The following is a 25,122-nucleotide window of genomic DNA, read 5'->3' as shown; positions in this document are numbered from 1 at the left end:
GTAGTTGGTGCAGAGAATATAGATATATATACAGAATCTATATATATGTATATATATATATATATATATATATACAATATAGACTGTGCGTTAATGTAACGCAGAAGGTCTGAACATGCTACGTTAATGTATCTATTTATAATGAACTTATTCTTAGTGTAATGATCAGAAAAGAGTTAGTTTTACTCTTGACAGTATAATGACGAGCAGGAAAATGTATTTTCTCAGCTTTTTCTTAGAGATGTTGATGCTTTTTGTGTTAATCTATTGGAGCCAGAGATGTGGCTTATTATTATTATACATTTTGAAAGGGTTACATACTTAAATTCAGTTCAATAATACTTTGATTTATGCTGCTGCAGTATTAATCATTATTGAAGATATGCTATTGCTATACATAGCTAAAAGAATTACATACAAATCAGCTGAGAAGAGGCTCAATGTCTCAAACATCTGGATGTTGACACCCAGTGGTCGTTTGAGAAACTGCAGCTTAAAGCGCTTGTTCAAAAAATGAGATGTTTGTTAATCCGAACATTTACAAGATAATTCCTTTTCTAACTTGTGACATTGTTTCAGGTGGCTCATATATTCCCGGTCCACCTGGCCCACCTGGATCACCTGGATCACCTGGTACTCCTGGAAGTGGATCCACTGATGTTGGCCAGTACATTGCAGAGTACCTTCAGAGTAAGCTTCAGACGTGCATCTTTCTGTTTTTCTACATTTGGATGAAATAACGAGCTAATGAAGGTTATTTGCTGCGACCTGCAGGTGACAGCATCAGACAGTACCTGGCTGGACCTCCTGGACCTCCTGGGCCCCCTGGTTCTCCAGGGGATCTGGGCTCTGCTGGGTCTACAGAGGATGGGCTAGTGGACAACGTTGCCAGCCGAGTCATTGCCTACATCCGGGGTATGACCAGTTGCATAATACTACTGTAGCTCCTCTTCCACAAGACATTTTTCTAACAGTCTTTTGATTTTTACAGACATAGGTTCGGCTCCAGGGACTCCTGGCCCGCCTGGTCCACCAGGAGCCATCTCCGTCAACGACATCATCAATCTGATGCAGCGTGAGTCTCCTCTGAAGGCGGAAAAAGTTGCACAAACTGCAGTGCTAGAAATGTAATGTTTGCAGAGAAGACAGGAGTCTTTTCAAGCCGGGACGGATTCCCCTTTGTTGATTCACCGCTGAGTCGCCTCTGACCTGGCAAGAGAGGTAGTAACAGAGGTGAAACGGTCCTGCTATGTGTGTACTTATACACATAAAGCCGGCATCGCAGAACTCGCCATGAAAACCAAAGGGGCTGTTGTTACTCAGCTGATTCTGTGGTGCCGGCTTGATGTGGCTACGGACACGGCAGTGTGGTACGTGGAGGAGGCTGTAGGCTTATCTTGGTGAGAGCAGTGTTGATTCAGAGTCAGACTGTCTCTATTAATCTGTGTTTGGGGAATCATGTCAACCCCAAAAAAGCTGAGAAAGTTGACTGAGGTTAAAAGAAACCCAGACAAAAACGAGTGAATCGGTTTGGTGCAATAAGAGGCGTGTGGCTATCCTTTTGACTGTCAACAATCTGTGTCCAGGAGAGGATGTGAGGGCGTACGTTGCAGGTCCTCCTGGTCCACCAGGACCACCAGGACCTCCAGGATCTTCAGGCTACGGCGGTTACACCTTTGACACTAACGAGGTGGCTGAACGTGTCTTCAATCTCCTGAAAGGTGAGTGTTACAGATGGTCTTACATGTGACCAACAGTATCCAAGAGTTGTGCTTGACTGTGGGTCCTGTCTGTTACCAGAGAGGGGCATGGTAGGTTCTCCTGGACCTCCAGGACCTCCTGGACCTCCTGGGAACCTGATAACAAGTAAGAAACAGAACAATAACACAGGAAGCCTCTTAGTTAGCCGAAGAGCCTTAGCCTGATAATAGGCTAAAGCTCAAATACGCAGAATGTAATTTAATCATGTTTCAGGTCAAGGTTCATTGTTATTTGTGCCTAAATTCGTAGCTCATAGGTTTTATATGCATGAATAAATTATTTACACTCTAAACTAACATGTGTTTGTTATGTAAATAGGTGGGTTTCAACATCTGGTTGGCCCTCAAGGTCCGCCAGGTTTTCAAGGGCCACAGGGTCCCCCTGGACCAGCAGGACCACCTGGACCACCAGGATTTGGGAACTACATCAGCTCAGACATCCGAGACTACCTTCAAAGTGAGTTTGGCATGAGTGTAACATTCAGGGTGACAACAGATGAATAACGTTTATTCACGTGTTTATGAAACGTTAAATCAAATCCAGGTCGATCACAGTTGTTGGTTTTTCCTCCTCGAGGATTGTTTTCAGTTAGGACGACAACTTCTTCTACTGAACAGTAGCAATGTAGCCTATATACTGCCCCCCTCTGGAGACACTTTACAGTGGAATTAGCATCTTATAGGTTCCTGGTAATTTAAGTCAGGTCATTTTTAGTAGCTTACGCTGTTTATTCTATGCTTTTATGACCAAAAAAAAAAAGTGTGTGGTGGTGTATTTTTCCACAAAACCTTCTGCCTTCTACCTGCATTTCCACTTTTCCCCCATTTTCATGTGCTTTAAACATTTTTGGACAGTGTTCCAATCTGTGACATTTACCTAGAAAGATAACTTTAGAAATCTGTGATGAAGATTTGTGGAATCTGAGGATGTGTGTACGACCTCCAACAGGTGTTTCCTTGAAAGGCCTTCCAGGCCCACCTGGACCTCCTGGACCCGAGGGCCCCCCTGGTCCTATTGGTCGACTGGTTTCCTTTACTGACAACGCCAACAGAGACATACTGAAAGCTGAGCAACAAGAATACGCCAGGAGTGAGTTTAAAGGAACCTTAAACCAGTTTAAAGGTGACATATTATGCAGTTTTTAACGATCTGACACAATTTTCTGAGGTTTTATTGAAATGTGAGACAGGCGTTGGCCTACAGTGGCCTTTGTCTGAACCCTTCTGAGGCAGATCTGCTGCAACACTCGTTTTCAGGGTGGAGACTCAATGAGTGCCCAACCTCGCCCCTCTGGTGAGTTAAGTGGCTAGTCCACCCCTCCAATTGGACGAGGGGACCAGAAACATGCCGATAATGTTATATTAACACACAGAAAGCGGTACATGATGTTCAATGTAGCAGCGAGAGCGAGGAGAGGACCGGTGTTGTGTTGGAAACATACCTTATCCACACAGCTGCAGGTCAATGAGTTACAGAACGGAACCGTTCAGCCAGAAAGCTTCAGCTAACAAAGTAATGTGGGAACAATAATGTTCATCTTTCAGAAAGGAGCAGCAATAACTCCTCAGAAGTTGTTGTACGTCATCTTCATTAGCTCAGCTGTTAGCGTTAGCTGCTGCTAAAGGAGAAAATAAGTCAATAAATAAACCATGAGGAGTTATTTCTCAGATGCTTCCATTTCCCTGCTCTGAAGTTCAGGCTCTGAGAGTTGGAACTGATCCCTCTTTGTGGCTCAGCTTCTTCAGTCCAGCGTTGAACTGGACCAAGTTGTTAAAACAGTGGGATGAAAAGTGGCTGCTGCACATCCACAGTTAGCTAACTCTGCTGGAACATTAGCCTCAGATAGAGTTTATCCACTGGGCTCTGATATCCTCTGAGGGTGCTGCTGGATGGAAGATTCATGCTCCTCAGTGCAGCTGACAGCAGAACATTTCCACCAGAAGCTGGCTTCATCCGTCCAGCAGGGTGGATGTGAGTGGGCGGGGCTTAGCAGAGGAGGCGGAGTCAACCTAAGGAGTACTTTTGAACATTGGATTGGCTCATTAAATGAGGAACTTTCAAACAAAGGTGCACTAAAAAACATGCCAGGGTTGTGTTTTTGGGGAGTTATATCCCGAATATGTGTTCCCAGGAACAGAAAGAGGGGATTTTTCATAATATGTCACCTTTAAAACATCGATAATCTCGGGTCCTGCACGTTTCACGCATCTGATGGGTTATAAGGAGAGTCACACAGAGCATGCAGCATGTTGGCTGTTTGATTCAGCTCAAATTGTGAATATATATGACAGATTTTTTCTTTTTGTGCAGGTGACAATGGTTTGAATGGAGCTATGTTTGGACCTCCTGGCCCACCAGGTCCTCCTGGACCTGCAGGACACAAGGGAGAGCCAGGAGTGCCTGGAACCAAAGACTGGGACTCCGACAGCGTCGACTTCTTCAGTGTTGCTGTAAAAGTAACCGATTACATCAAATGTAGGCGAGTTCATTGTTTTATTTTCTCAGCCCGCGGTGTGCTGATGGGCATTTGTCTCAAACGTTTCCCTTTATTTCGCAGCTTATGGTCTCCTGCGTGACTTTGAAGAGCACAATGGACGTGTCATCCCGGGACCCCAGGGGCCACCTGGTCCTCCGGGTCCACCAGGATTTAGCTATCTGTTCGATTCTGCCACAAACATCACCACAGACATAATAGAATACATGAAAAGTAAAGAACGTTTACCACCAAACATGGAAAGCAGCTAAAAGATGTGAGATACTCTGCAATAACTGGATTTATCCTCCACAGCACACGGAGCCATTGAGGGACAACCTGGGAGACCAGGACCACAAGGAGAGAAAGGTACAGTGTGAGAATATTGGTTGAAATCCTTCATATTAGAAGTTAATTTATATATTTGCATCTAAAAGATTAGTTCATGATATTCTGACACAGAAGGTGTTTCCACAGGCGATCCTGGGCGTCCGGGAGAAAGAGGACCAAGAGGTGACAGAGGAAATGCAGCTGAAAAATCCTGAGTACAGCTCTAATTGCAGCTTTAACTGACCCTCTTGTCACATTTCAGGTGAAATCCCACTGTTGATGACTAAAAAGAAGAGGGACACTGGTGTTTGAGAGCCGAGAGGCTGAACTGGGACGTCAGTGGCCTGCGGGGAATAAACCGATGCACAAGTTTGATGTTTTATAGCTGTATTTTTCTACTTTAAGGGTTTTATCCACCCAACTTTATGCTAATCACAGATAGAGTGAGATACACTGTACTGAGGGGCATTTGTGGGGGACGTCTTCTGTTTTGTGGGACTAAATGAGCCGACTTCCTGTTACATTTTTATACTTGTGGGCATTTTCTGATCGGATCAGACTGATTGTAGTTAGAGTGTGTGTGTGTGTGTGTTACCACAGAGGATCAATGTGAGAAGAGAGGAAATAGTTTATTTACAGCAAAATGAAAAAAAAAAAAAAAGAGAACATTACACAAGCGTTCTACAAACTATACATGTATATTTTTTAAAAATGCATAATGATTTTGATATGTTTTTATTATTTCATCAATATTCTGAATTTAAGAAGCAGAACTGATTTCAATTCTAAGTTTGTACGCTGAAAACCTTCATGTGGCTGAGAAGCTTTTGTATAAATAGCTACTGAGAAAGTTTTGTAAAAGGTGCACAGCACTCCTTTTTTTTTTTTTTTTCCTTCTTTGTATATAACACAACTCACAACAGCCAATCGTATAGAAAATGAGATGATAAACGAACCCATCATGATGTCAAGATGACCTAAACCAGTCAGGTCCATTTTGTTTCTTTTCAATTGTTCTAAATAAATCGGCCAGAATCTGAAAAATGCGTCGAGTTGTTCGTGTTTCAGTTTGAACAGAGAAACGTCTTTAAAGGCGGCTGGAACAGGCTTACAGTATATCTTAAGTATTAAGGCTATTAGCTATGAATGAAAACTGTTAAACTGTGTGAACAGAAAGCCTGTCGGGCCCCAAATGTCCCATCATTTCCAGAATCATCATCATCATCATCAGTGAGGTTCTGTATTCTTCCTGCATCCCTGATGTTGCTCCTGGAAAGACTTCTGACTGATTAAAAACATAAAACCGAACCTTTCTTTATGGAACCAGTTATTTCCTCCATCGGTGACGTTTTGTCTTCACACCTTCTCGAATTCTTCATACAACCTGAGTTAAAAACTGAAGGCATTCTGAAGAGAAACGCTTCACCAGAATCATGCATGAGATTATCTGAACCTATCACAAGCTACAACTCTACGACTCACATGTACATGATCTCATGGAAATATACCGTCTCACCAATCCTGTAACTGCAGCGCCTGTAAAAATGTCTTAGAATACATTCTTTGACCACATGGAGTGGTATAAAAATGCTTTTTGTAGTGCAAAAAGTCTAAATGAGAGAAACGTCGAGCAGCAAATAAAGATCAGATTCAAAAGCCAAAACTGTCAAATTCTACAGGCACTGGATAGTTTGTAAAGATACTTCAATCAGACCGACTTCACTTCAGTGCTTAAAAAAAACTGACATCCTTCAAAAAGAACGTTGAGCAGAAGATTGGGTGTCCCGGGTTGTTGCCGTCCTCTGAGCGCGCGTTCTCGTGTCCTCGTGCATTTGTTGGTGGCGTTCACCTTAAAATCCGGTGGAGTGGACGGTGGGGATGGGGTAGAACTTGGAGATGCGGCTCTGGGCGGAGGGGTTAAGGCACTCTGACTCGCCGCTCATCTTGAAGAACACTTCCTGTTCCTGCAGCTTCCTGGCGAACTCGTCCTCCAGCGCCTGCGGGACGGACACGTGAGATTCTTCCTCAGGTTAAGTCATACCATAAAATGACCCGACCCGCTCAGTGAACAAAGGTTATAGGGCTGCAGCAGATGATTATCTAAGTAATCGATTAACCAGATAAGAAATACTTTTGCAGTAATAATCATTTAAAAGAGAAACATTTATATTATGAAGTAGCTTGTACGTAAAGCCACAACTAGGGCTGCGAGATATGGCCAAAAAATGTATTTGATGTTGATAACAGGACTATAGAACAGCAGGTATTAGCTTTCGAACTAGCATCCAGCTGTGTCAACATCTGTTAGCTTCTCTCCGACTGTCTCTGCTTTCATTAACTGTATTTTAATGCAGCTGAAATCCTAATAAAGCTTCTTATTTCCTGTTTTATTGTCTGTTATCAGACAACACAGTGACTCAGAATAACAGCAGTTAACGCGACACCTTAACCAGCAGTCTCTGATGTTACAGATACAACATGGTCTGATAAAATTAGCTGTTTTTTATTCTGGTTGGACTTTGATGTGACTCAGAATATTAGTTCCCATTAACATAATCCAGGCTGAAGCTGCTCTGATGAGCAGAGGCACATTAGAGACAATTTGATAGCGGGCAGTTCTGGTGACATTTCAACAGAAATTAGCCACTATTTGTCCAACACGATAAACACAAGTTGCCTCAGCTTCCTTCTGTTCTCTGCTAGCTCCCTTCTGTTCTCTGCAAGCTCCCTTCTGTTCTCTGCAAGCTCCCTTCTGTTCTCTGCAAGCTCCCTTCTGTTCTCTGCAAGCTCCCTTCTGTTCTCTGCAAGCTCCCTTCTGTTCTCTGCTAGCTCCCTTCTGTTCTCTGCTAGCTCCCTTCTGTTCTCTGCTAGCTCCCTTCTGTTCTCTGCTAGCTCCCTTCTGTTCTCTGCTAGCTTCCTTCTGTTCTCTGCTAGCTCCCTTCTGTTCTCTGCTAGCATCCTTCTGTTCTCTGCTAGCTCCCTTCTGTTCTCTGCTAGCTCCCTTCTGTCCACTGCTAGCTTCCTTCTGTCCTCTGCTAGCTTCCTTCTGTTCTCTGCTAGCTTAATTCTGTTCTCTGCTAGCATCCTTCTGTTCTCTGCTAGCTCCCTTCTGTCCGCTGCTAGCTTCCTTCTGTCCTCTGCTAGCTTCCTTCTGTTCTCTGCTAGCTTAATTCTGTTCTCTGCTAGCATCCTTCTGTTCTCTGCAAGCTCCCTTCTGTCCGCTGCTAGCTTCATTCTGTCCTCTGCTAGCTTCCTTCTGTTCTCTGTTAGCTTCCTTCTGTTCTCTGCTAGCATCCTTCTGTTGTCTGCTAGCTCCCTTCTGTTCTCTGCTAGCATCCTTCTGTTCTCTGCTAGCATCCTTCTGTTGTCTGCTAGCTCCCTTCTGTTCTCTGCTAGCTCCCTTCTGTTCTCTGCTAGCTTCATTCTGTCCTCTGCTAGCTTCCTTCTGTTCTCTGCTAGCTTCCTTCTGTTCTCTGCTAGCTTCCTTCTGTTCTCTGCTAGCATCCTTCTGTTCTCTGCTAGCTCCCTTCTGTTCTCTGCTAGCTTCCTTCTGTTCTCTGCTAGCTCCCTTCTGTTCTCTGCTAGCATCCTTCTGTTCTCTGCTAGCTCCCTTCTGTTCTCTGCTAGCATCCTTCTGTTCTCTGCTAGCTCCCTTCTGTTCCCTGCTAGCATCCTTCTGTTCTCTGCTAGCATCCTTCTGTTGTCTGCTAGCTCCCTTCTGTTCTCTGCTAGCTCCCTTCTGTTCTCTGCTAGCTTCATTCTGTTGTCTGCTAGCTTCCTTCTGTTCTCTGCTAGCATCCTTCTGTTCTCTGCTAGCTCCCTTCTGTTCTCTGCTAGCTCCCTTCTGTTCTCTGCTAGCTCCCTTCTGTTCTCTGCTAGCTCCCTTCTGTTCTCTGCTAGTTTCCTTCTGTTCTCTGCTAGCATCCTTCTGTTCTCTGCTAGCTCCCTTCTGTTCTCTGCTAGCATCCTTCTGTTCTCTGCTAGCTTCCTTCTGTTCTCTGCTAGCATCCTTCTGTTCTCTGCTAGCATCCTTCTGTTCTCTGCTAGCTCCCTTCTGTTCTCTGCTAGCATCCTTCTGTTCTCTGCTAGCTCCCTTCTGTTCTCTGCTAGCATCCTTCTGTTCTCTGCTAGCTCCCTTCTGTTCTCTGCTAGCTTCCTTCTGTTCTCTGCTAGCTTAATTCTGTTCTCTGCTAGCTTAATTCTGTTCTCTGCTAGCATCCCTCTGTTCTCTGCTAGCTCCCTTCTGTTCTCTGCTAGCATCCTTCTGTTCTCTGCTAGCTCCCTTCTGTTCTCTGCTAGCTCCCTTCTGTCCTCTGCTAGCTTAATTCTGTTCTCTGCTAGCATCCTTTGCATTGAGGATCTTTTTGTAATTGAGTGACTGGAGGAAGCTTTTCATCCATCTACTTCACCTTCTTCCTGGGTCGCAGCTTCTCCCTCCACTCCTTCAGCTCCAGGCTGTGCTCCTCATCCAGCTCCTTCAGCTTCTGGGTCTCGTGTTCGATCAGCAGGTGGCACTTCTCGTTCTGAGACAGACACACACACACGGAGCTGGGGTACTTTTTTCTTTTTAAATACAGCCTCAGTGCTTTGGTATCTTTAAAATGCTAACCTGGAGCTGCTGGAGCTCTCGGATGTTGGCGTCACACTGCAGCTGCAGGTCTCTCATCTGGTTTTCATGTTTCTGTTGCTGATGGAGCCTCTCGTTCTTCTGCCTCTTCTCCTCCTGACCTGCAAACTGGAAACACAGACACACACGTAACCTTCACTTGCCCATTTTCCTTCTTTTTCAGTACTTTGAAGGACTGGCCATCCTGAGGGGAGCGTCTCACCTGCTTTACTTTCTCCCTCTCCTGCTCGAGGGTGATGATGGCTCCGGTGATGCGGAGGCTCTTCTTGAACATGGCCATGCGTGTCTTGGCCTCGCTGCGCTGAATCTTGGGCAGTCGGGTTCTTTCCTGCGTCTGTTTATTTTTCATCTCTTCGATGAGACGCTGATTGTAGCGCTGCATCTGCTCCATCTCCTGCTCAGGGCACAGGCCGGTCAGCGTTAAAGTACCCCCGTATGAGTCGTCTCCCCCAGATGAGTGAAACACTGTAACATTTACAGTACCTTTTCGTGCCTCTTGAGCAGCTGGTGTCTCTGCATGAAGTACTGGTCTTTGAGCTGCTGTTTGAACAGCTGGTGTTTCTCCTGCAGATGGCGCTCTTCCAGCTCCCACATCGCAGCCTCCCGCGCTGTGGATACACACACAAGAGGAAGAGGCTAATTAAGGAGGAACATCACCACCTTTTAAGCTCCGAGCCTAAAGACGTGATCGAAACTGACTTCAGTTGAAAGCAACTCTGAGGCGCACATTCCTGCAGCCTCTTTGAGTGAGCAGCATTAACACCGCCTGGGACTTAATCCCACCCTTAATATTCCTCGAGCTGCACAAATAACACTTCTCAGAAATGCAAACCGTACCCAGTCACGAGAGGCTGTAGCTCATAAAGAGCTTTTGCTGGAAACAGAAGAAGCGAGAAGGTTAAAGGATCTCAGATATCCAGCCATTTGCCTCTAATGAGGAAGCTAATGCTGCCAGTTAGTAAAGGCGACAGCAGGGGGGACCGTTTAGGAGTTTTATTGCCATTCAGATATAAACTACAGTGCACATAGGACGGAATCCTGTTACATTTGTTCTCCAACTGCAGTCAGACTTCTACACCCAAACTGACCTCAATGGTCTTCTGGCTTGGGGGGGTGGAGGCTGTTGTGGTTCTAGTCCTCAGGCTGCGGTATGAGTGAACAGACCATGCTGGGGGTGTGTGCTGTCCCGGGGGAGTTTTTTTTGGCTCTTCTGAGCCTCTTACAGTTAATCCTTTAGGGTGGGGCTAGCAGAAAATATTTGTTCCTCTTTGCAAAGTCAGACATTTATTCCAGCTCTCCAGAATAAATGAGGAGATGATACCGAACATTAAAATGTTCATTTTTTATAATCAAGGCTGCTGCGTCTCTGTGGTATTAGACTGCATCGTCTATCCCGTATCTTTGAAGGAATTTGCTGGTTGAAATGCAACTTCACTGGTGATATCACACATTCTGAATTTGAACTCCAATGAATACAGGTTGAGTTTTACACTCCTTTAAGTTTAACTGTGGCGTAGGGCCCTGCGAGGGACTGATCTTTACCTCGGAGGAGCTGCTGCTTGTGGTTGAGGCAGTCTCTCTCGATGGTGGCCAGCTCGTGTTTGTGCTGCTGGATTATCTTCTTCAGGGCGCTGTCCAGATCCTGCTGCTGTTTCTGGAGGAACTCTTGCTCCTGGACAGAGAGGGAAACGCATCATGAGGACAACAGGTCCAGTATCTTTGAGGGGAAACAGACGCAAGACAGCGTTGTTGTTGTCACATCTTGGGTGACTAAAAAAAGGGACCGAATCCATTTCTGGACTCACATCTTCGTACAAAACCTTCATCAAGACGTTAAGCAGGATAGGACTTCTGAGGCCAGATGAGTGTGTGTGTGTGTGTGTGTACTTATGCGTTTAGTGTTGTTTGCAGGCTTTCTGCCAAGTTTATGTCAGACTAAGCACGGCTTGACCGATGAACCAGACAGTAACACCTGGTAATAATTACCAGTCACCTGCTGGTCAGTCACATTAATCTGAGCTTAACTAATAAATACAGTAACGAGAGTCTGACATTTAACACATCAAAGGGAACCGAGCGACACACAAAAATCTGCCTCCTGAGGAGCAAAGTGAAGGCGGTCATGTGTATCCCTCTGCGTTTCCTTCCCACAGGGACAACACAACATCATGTTGGGAAACCCGGAAAAGCTCCAGTCTGCTGCTGTTTGGAGCTGGTTCGGTTTTCCAGAGTCAGACCTGGAACAAACCGCGGCCCGGTGCAGAGTTTGTTCAAAGGTTATTTCAGCAGCTCAGTCAGAGGCATCCAGCCTGTCGCTCACGACCACAAACACCTGCTACAAAGCAGGTAAGGTTGGTGGAATCACGTGTCCGTATGACAAGACGGGGACCCGGTGGGAAGAGATCCCGGCTGCATGTTGTTGGCAAAGCAAACAGCAACAAACATCCCTCTGTACGGCGCAGGAGACAGAAAGCTTTTTGTACGACTGATAAAGTTAGCGGGTCGTCCTGGGCAGAACAAACAAAACATAGCTTTGCTTTGTTATACAGCGTGTTATATAACTCACAGCCTGCCAGTCGAGCCTGGGGCTGCTTCCCTTCACACCACAAATTATTTTCTATCCGATGGGCGATATGTCCCGTTATCCTTGCTCTTTCCTGGTCTCTTTCACACCTCTCAGACTCATTCGATGTCCTCAGCATCGAAAGCATCTGGTGGTTAATCTGCAGAGCTGAGACATCAAACTAATTGCTGTTGCAGTGCACACACAGACATGTCGTGTTCCAAGACTTTAACATGCGAGTTGTACTTTAAAGTCTGCAAATGACCTTACAGGTTGTAAAGTTAGAATCCTATTTTGGAGAAGAGATGACAGAACAGAACAGAGGCCACTTCCAGTTGCTATTCTGAGAACAGAAAACAGCTGTAAGGAGAAACAAGCAAAAAATAAACACACCTCTTTGAGTGAGAATGAGTGAGATTCACTGATATCCCAGATCTGCTTTAAAAAAGACGAGAGCCTGAACAAAGAGAGCGATGATTCATCCAATGACAGACAAAAGCAAAGAGGCCAGACTCCAAACCCGAGGAGACATCAAACCCACACAGAGGTTTCACTTGCATCCTGCACAGTGTGCACGACGACAACTCAAAAGGACTGAATCATAACACGGCCACTCCCTGTGGATCGCAGCACATTATACTCCCACACAGTGCTCTACGTGCTGCTCACACACACTGCAAACAGCAACAAACTGAGGAGATGAAAGAGATCCACCTGTTTCTGCGGAATATGTCGAAACGCAAAACCCACTGATCCTCGTTACCTCCTGTGAATAATATCTTCTTTAATACGCTTCATGATAGCGTTCGTCACATGCTTTGGAGAAAGTCCTGCCTCCTGTTTGCTCGGTAGCAGTGCAGCCATCGACAAGATGGAATTCAAATCAGAGAGCTGTGAACAGATTGGGACTACATAAGAAAACAAATTAGACTGATTTAACCTCCGTCTGGCTCCAGGAGGCAGAACAACCTCCTGTGAATGGGAACATTACACACCACCGTGTGCTTTGGAAGGCCTGCGCGTGGATGAAGGAGGGGACGGGAAACGAGAAGCGTCTCACCTCCTTCTTGCGGTTCTTCAGCATGTTCTGGTACTTTGACAGTTCTTTCTCCTGATCGGCTTTGATGCGCTTGGCCTCATCCCGGAGCCGATTGGTGTGCTCCTGCTCCAGCCTCTCGATGGTCTGCTTCTGTTGTCGCTCCAGGTTCTCCACCTCCTGGTCGTACTGACGCTTCTTACTCTGGAGAACAGAGGCTGACATTAGTTCTGTTACTGCAGCACCTGTTTTCGCATCTCTCACATGCAGATCATGGGCCTCCCAAATCTATAATTAATTCAGGTGGAATTATGCTTCCACAGAGAAATCTGATGTCTGTCAGACCAACTAGCTGCTCCGCTGACGCAGAGCAACTGGACCGAATCTTAAAGAAATCAATTTCTCTGCTTTCATTCTTAAGTTTGTGTTAATATCACTATTTCTTTACTTTGACACTCGCTCTTAAATTGGAATATTTTGAATTTATTTATTTTTAGGTTATTTCTGTATCATTTCCTTTACATTGTATTGAATTTATTCCCTGAAATCGTTTATTTCATTTTGATTCCATCAAACATTTTTACTTCTCTGGTTTTTTCTCCCTTCATTCATTTCTGTTTTTAACTCTTTTTCATTGATTTTACTGACATTTATCGTCACATAAATATGATTTATTCAGCTATTCATATATTCTTCTGTCTACTCCACCACTGTTCAGATCTGTAGTACTTAATAACACTTAGAGCACAGTATTATGTTACACGTGAGCATCTATGAAAGGACTTCCTCCATCAATGTGGGGCTTTGGCTCGAGGTTGTACTGCTCGTGATGAGTCGGGACCAGGAAGTTGATTATATCATGTCGGCAGGGCATGATCCACACTTCAGGGACCAAAGTAGCGCCTGCTTTTGATGCTGGTACTGGTTAGACGGTGTAAGGCCTCACCGTGGTCTCCTGTTCAAAGCGGCGGTAGATCTGCTCCTTCTGCTGCTGCAGCTTGTTGCTGAGCTGCTGCTGAGCTCTCTGCTCCTCCTTCTGCAGGAGACGCAGCTCCCTCAGCTCCTGTCGCCTGGACGGGAAGTAAAAAGAGGGAAAAAGCATGTTAGCTAAGATTAGACTAACCTCTCACAGTCAAGTGGTTTTCATATTATTTGCATGAAACTGCAGCCTGTCTATGCAAATGAAGTCGGGGAAACTACCTCAGGAATCTCATCTCCTCGTTCTTGGTGTCGTTGTCAGTGATGATCTTTGAAGTCGTTACACTGACTTCCACACCATCCACGATGAATTTGCGAGTCTTTTTCAGCGTCTTCTTGTGACGCTTGGCGTCCTGAGTAAACAACAAAGAGTTTAGAAAAGATTCTGTCTAACGACCTGTGTGAGCTGTGGGAGACTCTGTAGGTTACCTGAGTAGAAACAGATCCAGGCTCTTTTGTTTTGGACAAAAAGCTCGAGATCGACAGATTCAGGTCTACGCTGCTGTTATCTGCAGTTGAGCCGCTTCCTGAATCCGAATCTCTCTCTTTGTCATCTTTAGCTTTGTCTGGCACCGTCTTCTCCGTCTCAGCATTTGTTTGGTCTTTTTCTGCGGGCTTTTCTCCGTTCTCCTCTTTTAGGATGACTTTATCTTGCTCTGGGAGAGTCAAAGTAACTTTTAGATGTTTGTATCGGTCTTCTTCCTCATCCTCCGCTGGAGTGTTTGGTTCCTCTGCAACAGGCGTGTTTTCCTCCTGAGGAGGCTCAGAGGCCTCTGGAACCTCTGCTGTGTCTACCTCCTCTGCTGTGTCCACCTCCTTTTCATCCTCAGCGTTTATTTCCAGCAGCTGCATTTCCTTAGAGGGTACCTCTGCTTCAGTCTCGGGTTTTGGTGATGCAACATCAGCCTCTGGAACTATTTCTTCTGATGGTTTCTGTTCAGCTTCTTCGTCTTTAACTGGAGTGTTTGAAGTTAAAGTGGGCTCTGTGGGCTCTTCAGCAGCAGGCTCCTCTACAAAGCTGATGTCCACATGGTTGGCAACAGGAAGCTCAGTCGGGGCGGGCACGGGCGGGATGGGCTCGATCTTCTCAGGGACCGATTCCAAGTTGGAGGGAGAGAGGGGGGTCTTCTCATCCTCCGAGCTGGCAACACTGACATCAGACGGGGCGCGTTTGTGACCCTGAAGCGAAGGAGGACACGACAGAGAAGTTAGGATGTTATTTGTAACAAAGCTGCTGTGTATCTTTTTCAGTTCTCCTCTTCCATAGTTCCCCTGAAGAGCCACAGCAGCTGTACTAATATAAGCTGAGGTATATCTAATGCCAAAAAGGACAACAGCATTCCTTCTCTATTACATTAAAAACTTTAAAAGCATCTAAAGGTGAACCAGTTTTTGAGGCCAAACTCGAGCCGATTAAGGTTGGTAATCGTGGCCCGAGATCACACGAGGATCTACTTGGGCAAGATCATAATCCACAATATGTATCACAGATATCTGCACAAGTTCATAGTGATTAGTCGTCCGTATAACTGCCAACTCACACCGGATTTTATTCAGAACGTTCTGATCAGAGGAAGTGATTCATATTTCTGCCACCTTATCTGAACAGCTGGATAATCAGCTGACTGTTTCCTCTTGAGGATGTTAACCACTCACCGCTGTGATGTCCTCCGTTTACAAAACAAGGTCAAATTCCAGGAAGTGTAGTGCGTCCAGAAATGTGTTTTTAGTACTTTTATTAATGTTGGATATTAACTTTTCTGCACAACCGTAAGAAAAAGGTGACCAATGATTTAAAGAGTACAAGTAAACTCATGTATTAATATATTTAACTCACTAAAACGTGTAATTATACAGAGGTGTAATACAGAAGAGATTTATTTGAAGGGCCAATCAGCCGGCCTCTAACCTTTTCATTTTGATCAACTTCTGTGAAGATACTCTTTGATTTAAGTAAATATCTACTCACCAGATGTGCCTCTGTTTCTTCTTCCTCTTCTTCCTCTTTGTGCTCTTCAATCTCCTCGGTGACCTCCGCTTTCGCCTCTGCTATCAGCTCCCTCAGTGGCTTGCTATCAGCCACAGTCGACACAAATGAATGCTGCGCACAACGAAAAGAAAACCCGCCCCATCAAATGTTAGTGAGTTCATTTAAATGCCAACAACCAACGGACACAACGTGAGCCCAGATTTTCACTTAGAAAAGTATTTAAGGACTCTTAAGACTAAAGGCACCCCACTGACACCTAATCCCACAGAATGTGACATATAAAAGGCTCACAGCATGACAAAAACCTCCACAGCAACTCAAACACACATCAGCCAACAGTGGCTGAACAGTCTGAAAGTATTCCACCACAAACAAAGCAATAAAATACATCCACATCCTCTGACAACCTCACCTTCTTTGGCTTAGAAATCTGCTGCACATATTCTATCGCTGGCCTGATAATGTGAAGCTTCTTCGATATCAAAACCTTCATTGGGGGCAGCCCGCTGTTTTGTATTTTCAAGCCCATCGAGCGTTCCTGTGTAAAGCAATCCCTCAGAAGCAGTGTGGTGCAGTATTTCCAGTGTGTGCGTGAGAATGTGTCCTCACAGGCGCTCTGAACAGTAAGTAAGTGGCTCTGACCTGGCCGAGCGCGTTAAACCCAACGGAAAAAGAAAAGCCTGCTCTGCTTACGTCAGCTCAAGGCCAGGAGGATGACTGGCAGATCTGGCAGGGCAGACGGTTCAGTATCTGAGACCTGAGTACCTGCTTACTCATGGCAGGTGGTGCATGGGTGTGGGCTGGGGAGTGAGGGTCATATGACTCGAGTGGCTTGTGGAAGTGGGAGAACTGATAAGTGTTGGGAGCTTTCGTTAGAGAAACATTTAGAATTGAGGCACCTGTAGAAGCTGTGGTGCGCTCCATCTGTTATCCACGTTCTTGTCCAGGCACCGCTTCAGGAAATCACTAAAATCTGCAGACCTGAAAGGTACAAGTCATAAATCAGGTGGTGAAACTGCCAAAGATGAACTATAAAAACTAACTCAAACGTCCACGCTGCGACTCACCAGCGTGACGGCTGCATCAGAGAAGGAGGATCGGCCTTGGCTATTTTCAGCAGGACTCTCATGGGGTTCATCTCGTGATTGGGCGGCTCAATCTGTGCCAGCTCAATCAAGGTGACCCCAAGGGACCAGATATCAGCCTTGTAGTCGTATGGACGGTCCTTGGAAGTCTCGCACATCACCACTTCGGGAGCCATCCTGGAAGACGGTAAAAAGGAGATTTTTAAAAAAGAGACAGTACACTCGGCAGAGATCCTCCTTTTTCTCAAAAAGAAAATGTTTTTGTGCAATGTTCCACTCACCAATAAGGAGTTCCAATGAAAGAGTCTCTTCGTTGCAGTGTTTTGGTGTTCTTGGCAGACACACCAAAATCAGCTGGAAGGCATATGATTAAAACAAAACAGAAATTACTCAGTGAAACATCACCCTCAAACAACCCTCAGAAAACAAAACTGAAGTCTTAAGATGCTGAGACGATGATGCAATCATGAAAATACCCTAAAATAACTCTGCCCGGTGCTGTACTGAGACCCTGCTTATACTTGCATGATGGCGTCACTCTGTGGCATCATGAGAAACAGCTGAGTGTCCCAGCACCTCTGTGTGTTACGTCATGGAACAAAATGCTTGCTGTGTATCATCTCTCAGTGACTCATACCCTCCAAGAACATTGAATTACTGCATCTGCTGTGGATGGCAGGACCAAACAATCGCTGTTGTGTATAAAAGCCTCATATTCATATGTAAAGGCTGATTTATGGTCGCCTACGGAGAGCGTCTCCGGAGAGTGTCGGCCAAAATTCCTGTCTATCCGCCGAGGAGACGGAGACTCGCGGAGACCGCAAGCGTTGTGATTGGTCGGCTAACAACATCATTTCTGGAATCACTTTTCTGGTTTAGCTCCTTCCTCTCACAACAACAACACCGCCATTTTGGAAAGAGTTTACTGTGTGCTGGTCAACATTTGGTCAAAATTATTTGCATTTCAATATCAATAAGCTCCAACTCCAACAACAGTATTTCTCTCTCGGTCGCCATCGTTCACTGTGAGGAGTGGAACGGAGCCGGAAGGTGAACAATCAATCAACGACTTTCACGTGAGGAAAACTTGCACACTTTCGGCCACAATCGGGTCCATGTTGCAAAACTGTGATGTTTAAAGGTAAAAAAATATTTAATAAGTAGATCTTGAGGCAACAAAACCTCCTTAACCGAGATGAGTCCGACTAAACTGAACAAATGCAGCCAGTGTGATGCAGGTTAAAGGCTGGATGTTAATTTGTCCTCACCCAGCTTGACGTCCCCCTCCAGCGTGAGGAGGATGTTGCCTGCCTTCAGGTCTCGGTGGATGATTTTGCCTTCGTGGAGGTAAACGAGAGCCTGCAGAGTCTGTCTGCACACCACCCTGATCTGAGGCTCTGTCAGGGGTCTCTCCAGTTCTAAAGGGGGGGGGGGAGGGGGGGGGGGGGGAGGGGGGGAAGGTCACAGTTAGTTAGAACACCTCACCCTACAGAACTCCAATACAGCCTAATCATAGGTGGTAATGTGGGTTAAGCCACATTTATGGTCTTGCAGAAGGATAAATCCAACATGTGGGTGGTCTACTGATGTTTTTACAATGTCTTAAACTGGCTTTTTCCTTTCTGCTGGTTTGGGCAACGATGTGAACGGGTTCCTCGTTGGTGTTATAACCGGCGTGCAAAGTGGAAACGCTGACTCACCGAGCATGACGGCATCCACTGCCCCTCCCGCACAGAACTCAATGAGAATCTGCCGACGAGAGGAAAAAAAAGGGAAGAGTGTTACCATGTGCATTTCTTCGTGTCAAACAGAACATAATAAAAACTGAATTATCAGCCGTGATCTATGCTCCAAAATGCATCTGAAACAGAGATGAGAGCTGATTGTTCATGAAGCTGCGATGTGTTGGTTGAACTCTTTCATGAAGGTATGGAAGGCTCTTGGGTTCAGAGAGAAATACTCTCCTCTGTTTACTCAGAAAAAATTCAAATGAGCTCATAACCGCGCTCCCAAACTACTCGCTCGGATAAAACAATTTGAGAATGAACCTCCACCCAGCCCGTGTCAATGAAATACTCTCCAGTCTTACAGGTATTTAGGAGCTTTCAGTATGGCTGTTGATGTAAGAGGATTGGCCCAGTTGGGGCCACATTGTGGAAAAGGTTTCTCACAGCTGTTATGTAGCTTGCTAGCTATACCGCCAGACCTTAGGCCTTATTCTGCAAATAGGATTAGAGTATCTATGGACACAGCACCTGGGAAAGAGGTGAGCATAATGTGCAGCAGGTAAAACGAAGCACCTGGAGTCTCTGCTGAGATTAAAAGCAGCATGACGTTCAGTCGGTCCCCTGCTGTGACTTAGGAAGCAGAGTTACACTCTTAAGAAAAAGGGAAGCAAAGCTGCACTTCTGTAATTTCAAACCATTGAGAAACAAATTTATTATTATTTTTTTCCCCAATGTCTTCAGATCAAAAGCAGCGAAACATCGAGCTTCTGTGGTATTCCTCAGCTTAGTTGAGCTTTTCAAGACTGTTTCACTTCCAACAACAAAGCTCTTACAGGAAACACAATGCTTCAAGTCTTAGAGCAGTCTTGACTTTTCAACACGCACACGGTTCTAGTGTTTCTCTGTAGGCGTGCTGTTGTTTTAGAGGCTCTGCCGTTGTACAATGGCCTCCACAGTGGATTTTCAGAGAAGCAGCGGGCAGAGAGGAACCACAGGCCAAAGCTGTGGCTTCCTCTCCCACTTGTTTATTTCACACACACACACACACACACACACACACACACACACACACACACACACACACACACACACACACACACACACACACACAAATGCATAGAGAACTATGCATCCACATATTTTCCAACTCATTCATGTGGCACACAGAGGGAGGATGTGGCTGGATGTGAATTCACATCCAAATTTTGGGGCAGCAGCAGCACAGAAATGACATGACAGCCTTTAAAGTGTTGTTGTGAAAAAGGGAGACAACAGATTCAGTCTGCAGCTATCAAGTAAGACATTTTCTGGGCCCTTCTGGGATTTTACAGAATGAATTCTTTTATTGGGAGAAGGAAATGTCCTGGATGCTCTCTCCTATTTGCATGAACAGGTGCCACACAGGCCTTGATAAAAATCTACCTCCATCAGGCTGCTGTCATTGTCCTGAGGACAATGGAGAGGAATATGGCAGAGCGCTCTACACTGAACTGAAATTAAATACTCAGCTGATCAGGGGAGTTAATAATGGCCCGACTGTCTTTTTCGGATGTTTGTGTGCCGACTCACAAAGGTCAATTTGTGATGTTTCTGCCCCTGGTTCTGCACGCCCTGTTTTATATCTGCACTTAACCGTATGCACTGAAGGAAGCGTTCACTGCGACTTTACTTGGATAAGAGAGAGACTAATCCGTGCATACAGCAGTCATCACCGATACTGAAATGGTGGTGCGATATATCTGAATCTTTGGTTCATATTACCGTCTCCAGTGAAAAACAAAGATATTTAAAAATGCTTCATATCATTACATTACATTACGTTACATTATGGTCATTTTGCAGACTTACAATAAGTGTGTTCCACATCGGTAGGCAAAAGAAATCAGATATCAGAAGTAGACGGATTATAAACCCGGTATGATGATTAACAGCTTCAAAGCTGCTTGTTTCTGCTGCTCCTGTGAACTTTGGCCACATTATTGTTCGATAACTTCAGTGGTAAAGGAAGTATTGTAATGTGGGTCAGAGATATGAATGCTGCATGATTAATGTGGGTTTTATGGTGCACCAGCTTAAAACAAAACAAAAAAACAGTGGATGTTTTTTATGTTGCAGAGGGAGGCTTCCATAAACCAACTTGCTATTTTAAATAACTTCTTTCCTTCTGAATTGGGATTTGTATAGCAGGAAACACATTACACTGACGCTCCAAACAGCTCGACAACACACTCACCCACAGTTTGCTCTCATAATAAAAAGCATCGAGCAGTTTGACAATGTTTTCGTGGTCACAGGAGGCGAGGATGTCAATCTCCACCATGTAGTCCTCCAACTCCTCCTCAGTCTTGGTATCAATAACTTTGGCAGCAGCGAGGATGCCCGTCAGCTTGTTCCGAGCCTGTAGGTGAAAATATTGTTGGGCAGTTTATAAATCTACAAAGTATTGTTTTTTTTCCCGGGTCAACAAGAGGGCAGTCACATGGCCCGAAAATGTCAACAGAACATGTGACATATCTCATTAAAGTGGAAACCCCTCCTGATTGTTTTGGCTTCTTTGCAGACAGGATGTGCTCAATGAAGTCGCTGCTGCGATGTAGGATGCAGCCACTTCCTGGTGACATGCCCACGTTCCACAGGCAGCCATGCACGCCGTTTAGAAATCCATAAAGCTCTGTGATCTAGTTAGGATACAGTCTGAGAGTCACTCTGACCAACAGAGTGCTGTTACTGCCCCTGTGGTACATGAAGCTGGGATGGCCCACAGCCCAGATTTATAAACACAACTCCATTTTACTATTTGCAGACTTGGACCCGAGTGGTACTGCCAATAAAACAAGTCAGTCAATTCAGATGAAATTAACCTGCAAATTCTGCTAACTGATGCTAAAGGATTAAATATTTAAAGGAGCCATGGCATGAAATTTTCACTTTTTAAGGTTGTTTAACATTATTATGAGTTCCTCTAGCCTGCCTGCGGTCCCCCAGTGGCTAAAAAGGACGATAGACCTAAACCATGCACTGGAAATTATTCTCCGCCTTTGACCATGCAGATGGCCTGATCGGGAAAGCTGCCTCATATGACGTCGAGGTTATTTCCCCCCAGAGCCCATATATGGCTATGCCAAAACTGCCTTTCCCCGCCCACAGCTCATTGCGCTGTACATGGATGTAAAAAATCTGTTTAGAGCTCCTGCATCAGAACCTCTAAAGAGCCAGAGGACGGATTTTGTTTTTTCTATGTGTGCGCCAAACATTTCACCGACAAATGTTTCCAGAACTTGGGCCAATACCGAGCTGGCCTTGCCAAACGTCTGAAAATTAACCCTGGATCAGTACCAACTCTCTTTGGCCCAACTACAAACCTCGGACAAGTAAGAAATTTAACGCTCTATAATTGTGTTGCTTTCCTGTATGTACAGTATAGTTACATAGCTTGTTACCACAATAAAGTGTCTGTATCGTTAGCTATGCAGCTAATAGCATCAACTGGGCCGTTGGAGGTGTTTGCATGCCCATGAGATGGTTAGCTCGCTCATTTTAGACCAAAACCCCCTACTTCAAGCTTCCTGAAGAACAATGAATCCGCAAATTCAGTGCATTTCATCAGGATAATGATTCATTCATGGTTCCAGAGTCAAAACGGTCAGTCTGTCTGTGTTGTTAGCTCTGCAGCTAATAGCTCAGTCACTGTCGCTAATGTAACGGTAAATAGCATGAGGTATGCAAGTGGACAACTCATTTACTGTAACACGTGTGTTGTGTACTTATTTGTTGTTTTGATAGCCGTCCTGCTGTTGGTGTTATGGCGCGCACGATATCTGCCTTTCCCCTGATTGAAATGACTCGCGCTACGTGCATCTTTGCAGACCAGAGCAATCTTTGCTCCGCCTTTCTCCTCCTAATCTGCATTTAAAGCTGCAGACCCTAAACAGCTCATTCTGAGGATCCTAAGGAAAGCTCATTTTTGGGACTGGCTGTAATTCTGCACCAAGGCAGAATTTTGGGGGAACAAAACTCAGATACAGTATTAGGGGACCACTAAAGCCTATAAAAATAAATAAAAGCCTCCATTTATTTTCATGCCATGGCACCTTTAAGAGAGAACCAACTTCTCTTTGGTTTTGGACTTTTCAATAAATGAAACCAGGTCTGTTTTGGTACTTTACCAAAACAGACCTAAACTGGTTTATTTCACATTTGGGATTGGCAACATGTGACGAAATGTGGAAGAATATCAAATGTGATATATTATCATGAAATCTAGGTTAATAAACAGGTCTAAAAATAAGATTTGGCTACAAAGAACACAATCGGAACAGAAACTTTTTGGAGCTGGACTAAAACAAACTAAATATAAAGAATATAAAATAAAAAACACCCCTTTTCTATTAAACCCTCTGGTCTTAAAAAAGTTAGTTCAACTTCAGAGGAACAAAATAACTTGATATATTACATCGTGCTTTAATTTATTTAACTAAAACTGAGACAAAACACAGAAGCAGTGTGTGAAAAACTAAGTGAACCCCTGATCCAGCAGCTTCAGCAGCAGTGAGCTGAAGTAATGGTTTCCTGTGTGACGTTATCAGTCTCTCTCATGGTGGTGGAGGAATCTTGGCCCACTTTTCTTTCCAGCGTTGCTTCAGCTCATTGAGGTTTGCAGCATTGGTTTCTGCACAGCTCTCTGAAGGTCCCACCACAGCATCTCAGTCAGGCTGAGGTCTGGACTTTGACTGGACCATTGCAACACCTTGATTCTTTTCTTCTTCACACATTCTGTTGTAGATCTGCTGCTGTGTTTGGGATCTTTGTCCTGTTGATGAGCCAGTTTCAGCCCAGCTTTAGCTGTCGGACAGACGGCCTCACATCTGACTCTAGAACACTTTGGTATCCAGAGGAGTTCATGGTGGGCTCAATGACTGCAAGGTGCCCAGGTCCTGTGGCTGCAGAACAAGCCCAGATCATCAGCCCTCCACCACCGTGCTTGACAGCTGGTATGAGGTGTTTGTGCTGATATGCTGTGTTTGGTTTCCTCCAAACGTGCTGCTGTGCATTATGAGCAAACATCTCCACTTTGGTCTGGTCTGTCCAAAGGACATTGTTCCAGAAGTCTTGTGGTTTGTTCAGATGCAGCTTTGCAAACCTAAGCTGTGCTGCCATGTTCTTTTTAGAGAGAAGAGGCTTTCTCCTGCAACCCTTCCAAACAAGCCATACTTGTTCAGCCTTTTTCTAACTGTGCTGTCATGAACTTTAACCTTTAACATGCTAACTGAGGCCTGTAGCAAAGAGTGCATTGATCAGCAGCACCTGGTTGCTACTTACCCTCTTAATTCCTGTGGAAGCAGTAAGGGTTCAGTTAGTATTTCACTCACTGCTTTTGCCTTTTTGGTTTAAACTCAATTTTACAAAATTTAAGGACAAGATTATTTTAATAATAACCATATCAGTGAAAGCAGGTGTACTTCTAATTTATATGTTTGTATATTTGACAGCAGTGCTGACAGAAAGAGGCTGATGAGATGGAGTGGTGGGTGGGTCACAACAAATGTACAGTCCTGACTAAGTGACACTGCTGGCATGTTGTGTGAGGGTTCATCAATAGTTATAACAGGGAATAAGAGGGACACAACAACAAAAACGCAAAAGAAAACTGAGAAACTGTGCCTACCTTGAACACTTTTCCAAAGGCTCCATCTCCCAGTTCACCTATTATTTCCCATATTTCCTCTGGATTTTCATCTCTGCGGACGTTTTCGTATTGTTTCTTCTTCTTCTCTGCTCCCAATTTAAATATTTTACGGAAGTTAAAAAACGACATTGTGTCTCCTGGCTCATTAAATTAGAAAGTTCTTAAAAGTATTCAGCCGAAGGGTCCAGATGTTTCGGCATAAGACTATGGCGTGACACAGGTGTAGAGATAGTTATAAATATCAACTCAGAGGGCAGCTTTCATAACAGTTCGGATCAAGACCTAGCTTAGCCTTTGACACTGCTTTGACCAGTCCACCGAGTAGCTGTTTCGCACATCATGGCCACCGTTAAACCCTAAAATAACAAATAAGGCTTAACCTGACCATATAGTAGCATTTAAATAGCGTCTACATACGACTTCGTTTCAAAGAAGCAACTGTAACGGAAATATCGTCGTTGTTCCAACTCCTCTAACGACCCACTGGCCCGAAAACCCTGTGGGGCTTTTTCTCCAACAAAGACAAAAAAAAAAGACGAAAAAACGTCGGTATGAGTTCTGTCGTTGTTTCCGTCAAAGTAACTCATTAGTTCCCTGGGTGGTTAAAACGCGTTAAGGTTGTCCGTAAAATAACATTTGTTCAAACGTTAAAAAAACAGTCATCATCATTCCACAGTGCGGGACGGGTTTGGAAGTCTAGCGGATTTAGTATCAGTGCGCGTTCACGGACACTGCGCGCGCCTCCGATTCTTTTCTTTCTTCGTGCTCCTCGTGTTTGACAGTTGGCGGGGTAATTTTAGTCTTTTGCTGCCCTCGTCCGTGCGGGGGACAAAACATTAACACAACAGACGTTCAAACAGAACACT

At 44.8% G+C, this 25,122-nt stretch overlaps 2 protein-coding genes across 4 annotated transcripts in view; one reads left to right on the top strand and one right to left on the bottom strand.

The window, feature by feature from the left end:
* Positions 1-5,870, top strand: part of LOC142378630 (uncharacterized) — a 21,633-nt gene extending 15,763 nt beyond the window's left edge. For 2 of the 3 annotated variants that reach the window (XM_075463356.1, XM_075463354.1), the window contains exons 42-53: positions 580-690; positions 775-915; positions 992-1,075; positions 1,587-1,721; positions 1,801-1,866; positions 2,080-2,217; positions 2,710-2,883; positions 4,072-4,236; positions 4,319-4,468; positions 4,550-4,603; positions 4,712-4,747; positions 4,827-5,870. In XM_075463356.1, coding sequence (XP_075319471.1) covers positions 580-690; positions 775-915; positions 992-1,075; positions 1,587-1,721; positions 1,801-1,866; positions 2,080-2,217; positions 2,710-2,883; positions 4,072-4,236; positions 4,319-4,468; positions 4,550-4,603; positions 4,712-4,747; positions 4,827-4,876 — 1,304 coding nt within the window. In that variant the 3' untranslated portion in view covers positions 4,877-5,870. The remainder of the gene's footprint in view (positions 1-579; positions 691-774; positions 916-991; positions 1,076-1,586; positions 1,722-1,800; positions 1,867-2,079; positions 2,218-2,709; positions 2,884-4,071; positions 4,237-4,318; positions 4,469-4,549; positions 4,604-4,711; positions 4,748-4,826) is intronic. The other variant, XM_075463357.1, reaches the window with a different exon arrangement.
* On the bottom strand, positions 5,192-25,122 carry LOC142378631 (STE20-like serine/threonine-protein kinase). The gene is made up of 18 exons (XM_075463358.1): positions 24,236-25,122; positions 20,804-20,968; positions 18,544-18,592; positions 18,112-18,261; positions 17,125-17,197; positions 16,826-17,020; positions 16,658-16,739; positions 15,738-15,869; positions 14,198-14,947; positions 13,991-14,121; positions 13,737-13,860; positions 12,815-12,994; positions 10,734-10,863; positions 9,675-9,799; positions 9,394-9,585; positions 9,174-9,299; positions 8,974-9,087; positions 5,192-6,561 (listed from the first exon to the last, which is right to left on the bottom strand). The coding sequence occupies exons 1-18, from the start codon at positions 24,383-24,385 to the stop codon at positions 6,415-6,417; spliced, it is 3,015 nt and encodes a 1,004-aa protein (XP_075319473.1). The 5' UTR covers positions 24,386-25,122; the 3' UTR covers positions 5,192-6,414.

This window comes from Odontesthes bonariensis, chromosome 4 (assembly GCF_027942865.1).
Source record: "Odontesthes bonariensis isolate fOdoBon6 chromosome 4, fOdoBon6.hap1, whole genome shotgun sequence".
Classification (NCBI taxonomy): domain Eukaryota; kingdom Metazoa; phylum Chordata; class Actinopteri; order Atheriniformes; family Atherinopsidae; genus Odontesthes; species Odontesthes bonariensis.
Note: the sequence above shows the minus strand (reverse complement) of the source record. Positions and strands in the feature narration are given on the sequence as shown.

Coding starts and splice junctions, on each gene's coding strand:
- LOC142378631 (XM_075463358.1), bottom strand. CDS start 24,385: ATGTCGTTTTTTAACTTCCGTAAAATATTTAAATTGGGAGCAGAGAAG. Junction 15,870..16,657: donor GCGCACCACAGCTTCTACAG/GTGCCTCAATTC, acceptor CGTTGTGCGCAG/CATTCATTTGTGTCGACTGT. Junction 9,586..9,674: donor TGCTCAAGAGGCACGAAAAG/GTACTGTAAATG, acceptor TGCCCTGAGCAG/GAGATGGAGCAGATGCAGCG.